Genomic DNA, 6309 nt, shown 5'->3' with positions numbered 1-6309 from the left:
TTCTAACTGTTGATTGACAGCTCCACGGTCCCATTTTCGATTCCTGGCTTGGGTCACTGTCTGTGTGGAGTCTGAACGTGCCCCCCGCTTCTTTGTGGGTTTCCTCCCACAAGTTCCGAAATATGTGCCTGTTACATATGTATTTAACTTTCTTAATTTTCTCTCTGTGTAACCAACCATGTGGCGACTTCCACAATAACCTCATCGCAGTGTTAATCTGCGCCTCCACGTGACATAATTATTACACGCCTTTTCTATTCTACTTCTCACAGTGAACGTCGTTACAATCGCAATCCTGTCTTTCAAAGACTGTGGCCTCTCCAAATGCATCACCCGCTATCTTATAGCCATGGCGGCAGCCGATCTCATGAATATCGTCTGGAATGTAATCTTACATCGCATTGCTACAATATATTGGGATTACACTTTCCTGCTCGACACTCCCGTGTGCAGGTTCATTCTCTTCATGTCTCCAGCTGCAATCGACATTTCTGTTTGGTTGACGGTCTCTTTTACCTTTGATCGCCTGGTGGCCATTTGCTGTCAGAAGCTGAAAACCAAATACTGCACCGAGAAAACTGCTGTTGTTGTTATCGCCACTGTCAGCTCGCTGCTCTGCTTGAAGAACATTCCCTGGCCCTTCCTGTATTCCTCCTATTCCAACTGGATGCCGTGGGGATGCAGGCTGTCCACAAATGTTTTCCTTGAGCCGATTTGGATTGCATTTTCTTGGATTGAGCAGCTGCTAACCCCAGTGATTCCATTCTTTCTGATTTTGTTCTTTAATATTGTCACCGTCAGACGCATTTTGATAGCCAGTCGCGGCCGAATGAGCCTGCGGCAGCACAGCAGTGACAGGGATGAAAAGGATCCTGAGCTGATCAGCCGGAGACGATCCATTGTGTTACTCTTTGCAATATCCAGTAGTTTTATCCTGCTCTGGATGACAACAGTTATATATTTCATGTACGTTAGAATTAAGACGGCTTTCAGGAGCAGATACCTATTTACGACCTTTCCTGAATTTCAAGAGGCTGGGATTATGATCCAGCTTCTGAGCTCCTGCACAAACACAGCTATTTACACAATAACCCAGAGAAAGTTCAGAAAACTGCTGCTCAGTGCGATAAAATATCCCTTTACACTGAGTTAAATTACTGAAATGTGGGGGAAAACATTACTAAAGACGGAACTCCCATTCTCCTTGTTCCATTTCACGTTCATTAACATTGTCACCCAATATTACTAAATCCAATCAGCAGAAGATCAAATAATTTTAACTGTTTTTTTAAAACAATACAGTTGTTGTAAAAAATAACCAGCATTAAATTGACCAACATCTGCAATCCAATGACTGAAGAAAATACATCCAATAGGCGTAGCATACTGCAATATTGTAATCAGTTCATTTGTCAAATTACTTCACAACACTGATAGAGATGTACAAATCACATGGGTCCAACAGATTTTGATGTGGATTTCTACCGATAAGGATTGTTTTCGTTGGAAAGACGGAGGTTGAGGGGGGACCTGATCGAGGTCTACAAAATGATGAGAGGTATGGAGAGGGTGGATAGCAACAAGCTTTTTTAAGAGTGGGTGTGTCAATTACAAGGGATCACGATTCAATGTGAGAGGGGGAAAATTTAAGGGAGATGTGCGTGGAAATATTTTTACGCACAGGGTGGTGGGTGCCTGGAACGCTTTGCTAGCGGAGGTGGTAGAGGCGGACAGGATAGCATCATTTATGATGCATCTGGACAGATAGATGAACGGGCGGGGAACAGAGGGAAGTAGGTCTTTTGAAAATCGGCAACAGGTTTAGATAAAGGATGTGGATCGGCGCAGGCTGGGATGGCCGAAAGGCCTGTTCCTGCGCTGTACTTTTCTTTCTTGTTTGTTTTTTCTTGAACCATTCTACTAATTAATCCCAGTTTATGGCGCATTTTTCCGTAATTCGCTTCACTTATTTATGATTATACTTAACACATACTCATTATTCAGGACCTGGAATGAATTAAAAATGTTAGACAATTTTAAACGAAAAATGTATTGTATTGATTGTCGTGAGAACATGCTTACACTTCGAATAACTTTTTGTTATAGATCTGCAACAATGTTCATTACATTTGTAGTCAAGGTATTATTGTAATGACAGAAGTAAACTGTGAAGGAGAAAGTTCAGAGGAGCAGTTCAAATTCGCATGATGTAGTCTATGTGGGCTGATTCAGAATAGGGTGAGAGATGACAGAAGCCGGATGGGTAGTAGAGATGGCATTGAAGCATTGCCGCAGAGAAGAGAATCATCAGTTGCGTTGCGGTGGAGTATGAAAACGGGATGGAGATGGAAATGGGGGAGGGTGTTGTACTCCCACGTGGTCAACGCTGGAGACTCCTTTATCATAGGTAGAGGGGAGGGGAAAAGATGGTGAAGTGGAAAGGCGGTCGAATCGTAATTGCTGTCGAGATACGTGATTAGTAATTGGCTAACCAGCGGGTTCCTTGAAGAGCTTGAAAAATGGTACGATGAAGGGACGAAAATGAGATGGATGCTCCATGATGAGTGGAGGAATGACAGTGAGGTATTGCGGTGGTTATTGAGTTGTTAGTATAGGTGGAAAAGTGGATAATGAAGGTAATGCAGCGGCGTGGATATAATTGCGCATATACGAGTTTCAAAGGTTTGGTAGCCGTAAGTGAACGGATTGTTGTGTGGAGAATGTGCAAGTGTGGGTGTGGACAGGGGAGTAATATTTGGAGCGGTGGAGTGGAAAGCTTTGGTCAAGTGCCTTGTTGACAGGATGCCTGATTATTTGAAGGGATTAATAGACTACTTGAAGATATGAGGGTGTGGTTAGGTATGAAGGATAACTGATGATGAGCTGCAATGTGAAGGAATATAGGAGGGAAGGGGTGTGACAACAGAAGGTCAAGACGGTGTGGTTTCTGTACAGGGTTATGCTAGGACTGATTGGATAGATTGCGCTGGTGAGTGTCTGGATGACGGTGCACTTATGGAATTGGGAATAAACGCTACAGAAGTTGGAGGTGTACGTATAGAGGTAGTATGGGCAGAGAGTGAATGTTGTTTGGAAAAGCAGGGTGCAGGTACAGAGGGGGTGTACGGATAGAGGTGGGAGAGGAGTGAGTGAAAGCTGTTTGCAGAACCAGTGTCCAGCTGCAGAGGGCATGTCTACGTATCGAGGTGGTATAGTGGTATCGGAGTGAGGCAAAGTTGTTTGGGGAAGCAGGGTGTAGGTACGGACGTGGTGTTTAGATACATGTAGCATACACAGAAGATAGGAGCATAAGGAGAACTTTAGGCCCTTCGCGCCTACTCCGCTATTCATCACGATCATGGCTGATCGTCCAACTGAATAGGCGAATCCTGGTTTCTCCCAATAGTCTTTGATCCAATTTTCCCCAATGCTACATCCAGCCACCTCTTGAATATATTCAAAGTTTTACATCAACTACGTCCTGTGGTACTGCATTCCACGAGACCAAGACTGAACACAAAACTCCAAGTGTGGCCTCACCAAAGCCCTGTACAATTGCAGCAACACATCTCTGTTTCTATACTCGAAACCTCTTGCAATGAAGACCAACATACGATTAGCCTTCTTTACCGCCTGCTGCACCTGCATGTTTGCCTTCAGCGAATGGTGCACCGTAATACCCAGGTACCACTGCACAACCCCCTCTGCCAACCATTCAGTTAGTAATGTGTCTTTCTGTTTTTGCTTCCAAAATTAATAACCTCACACTTATCCAAATTATACAGCATCTGCCATTCGTCTGCCCATTCGCCCAGCCTGTCCAGATCTTGCTGTAGGATCTCTGATCCTCGTCACAATCCACCCTCCCAACTAATTTGTTATCATTTGCAAACTCTGAGATGTCATATTTTCTTCCATTATCCAAATCATTAATATATATTGTGAATAGCTCGGGTCCCAGCACCGATACCTGTGGTACCCCACTGGTTACTGTCTGCCAAATTGAAATGGACCCATTAATTCTTTCTCTTTGTTTCCTCTCTGCCAACCAGTTTTCTGTCCACCTCAAAACGCTTCCCCCAATCCCATGTGCTTTAATTTTGCACGATAATCTCTTGTGCGGGACATTGTCAAACACCTTCTGAAAGTCCAAATATACCACATCGACTAGCTCCCCCCTCGTCAACTGTGCTGGTTATCTCTTCAAAGAATTATAACAGATTTATCAAGCATGGTTTTCCCTTCAGTAATCCATGCTGACTCTTAATGATCCTGCCACAGCTTTCTGAATGTTCCGCTATTAAGTCCTTGATAATGGGTTCAAGCATTTCCCCCACTGCCGATGTTAGGCTTACTGGTCTATAATTCCCTGTTTTCTCTCTACCTCCCTTATTGAATATCAGAAAGACCGTCATATAGGCCGAACATGCTAAATTTTAAACATCTTCGAGGCTGCTTATGCTTAAATACAACACATATTGTGGGCAGCACGGTAGCATAGTGGATACCACAATCGCTTCACAGCTCCAGGGTCCCAGTTCGATTCCGGCTTGGGTCACAGTCTGTGCGGAGTCTGCACATTCTCCCCGTGTGTGCGTGGGTTTCCTCCGGGTGCTCCGGTTTCCTCCCACAGTCCAAAGATGTGCAAGTTAGGTGGATTGGACATGATAAATTGCCCTTAGTGGCCAAAATTTCCCTTAGTGTTGGTGGGGTTACTGGGATATTGGGATAGGGTCGAGGTGTTAACCTTGGGTAGGGTGCTCTTTCCAGGAGCCAGTGCTGACTCGATGGGCCGAATGACCTCCTTCTGCACTGTAAATTCTATGATCTATGTTCTATGATCTATGATCTTCGAATCCGAGCATGGGCAAATTTTAAATATCTTACAGACCAAGCATGGCTAAATTTTAAACGTCTTAGAAACCGAACACGGCTAAATTTTAAACTTCTTGTCCGCCGATTAGGTATAATTATTATACATCTTCGATGTCGAGTATGGCTAAATTTTAAAAGTCTTCGAGGCTGAGCATGGCTACATTTCAAACATATTAAAGGCAGAGCATGGCTAATTATTAAACATCTTCGAGGCTCAGCATGTCTAAAACTTCAACACCTTCGAGACCGAGCATGGCTAAATTTTAAACATCTTGTAGGCTGAGAACGGCAAAATTTTGAACAACTTCGAGCCTGAGTATGTGTAAATATTGAACATCTTCGATGCCGAGAATGACTAAATGTTAAACGTCTTAGAGGCCGAGTATGTGTCAATAATAAACATCTTCGTGGCCGAACATCGCTAAATTTGAAAAGTCTTTGCGGCTTAGCATGGCTAAATTACATACTTTTTGAATGCAGACATGGCTATGTTTTAAACTTCATCGAGACAGACCATTGTGAAATTTTAAACAAAGTAGATGCTGCGATGGCTCAATTATAAACATCTCGCTGGTCGAGCATGGCTAAATTTTAAACAACTTAGAGGCAGAGCATGGCTAAATTTAAACGTCTTCATGTCTACGATGGCTAGATTTTAGCCATCTTCGAGGCTGGGAATTTCAAAATTTTAAACATGCTCCAGGCCGAGCATGGCTGAATTTTATACATCTCAGAGGCCGAGCATGGCTAAATTTAAATAAAGGAGAGGCTGAGCACAGCTATATTTTAACCATCTTTGAAGCCAAGTATGTTGAAATATTAAACACCTAAGAAGCCAAGCATGGGGACATTTTAAATATCTTTGAGGCCGAGCATGGAGACATTTTAAACAACTTAGAGACCGAGCATGGCTAAATATGCTAGGCTTAATTTTAAATGTAGCTGCTGCGTATGTCTAACTTTTAAATATCTTCCAGCTCGAGCATGGCCTAATTTTAAAGATCTTTTAGGCCGAGGATGAAGAAATGTTCAACAACTTCGAGGTCGAACAAAAATAAATTTTAAACATCTTTGAGGCCGAGAATGTTTAAATTTTAAACGTCTTAGAGTCCGATGATTTTTATCCACCCTCGAGGCTAAGTATGGCTACATTTCAAACCTCTTTGAGGCAGAGGATGGCTAAAGTTTAAAAATCAATGTCGAGCAGAGCTAAATTGAAAACACCTTCAATGACCAGCATGAATAAATTTTAAGAATCTTTGAGCCCGAGCATGAATACATTTAAACATCTGAGACGCCGGCCATGGCTAAATATTGAAACGTCTCAGAGGCTGAATAAGGCTACGTTTTCAACATCTTAGAGTACGGCGCTGGTTAGATATTAAACGTCTAAGAGGCAGAGAATTGCTAAATTTTAAAGTTCTTCGTCCCGAA

The 6309-nt window shown here is 42.9% G+C and overlaps 1 protein-coding gene across 1 annotated transcript; it reads left to right on the top strand.

Moving 5' to 3' along the window:
• The first annotated feature begins 349 nt into the window (after positions 1-349).
• LOC119960707 (probable G-protein coupled receptor 139) lies at positions 350-1153 on the top strand. Its single transcript, XM_038788316.1, has one exon. The coding sequence runs from the start codon at positions 350-352 to the stop codon at positions 1151-1153; it is 804 nt and encodes a 267-aa protein (XP_038644244.1).
• The last annotated feature ends 5156 nt before the right edge of the window (positions 1154-6309 follow it).

Source organism: Scyliorhinus canicula, unplaced genomic scaffold (assembly GCF_902713615.1).
Source record: "Scyliorhinus canicula unplaced genomic scaffold, sScyCan1.1, whole genome shotgun sequence".
Taxonomy (NCBI): Eukaryota; Metazoa; Chordata; class Chondrichthyes; order Carcharhiniformes; family Scyliorhinidae; genus Scyliorhinus; species Scyliorhinus canicula.
Note: the sequence above shows the minus strand (reverse complement) of the source record. Positions and strands in the feature narration are given on the sequence as shown.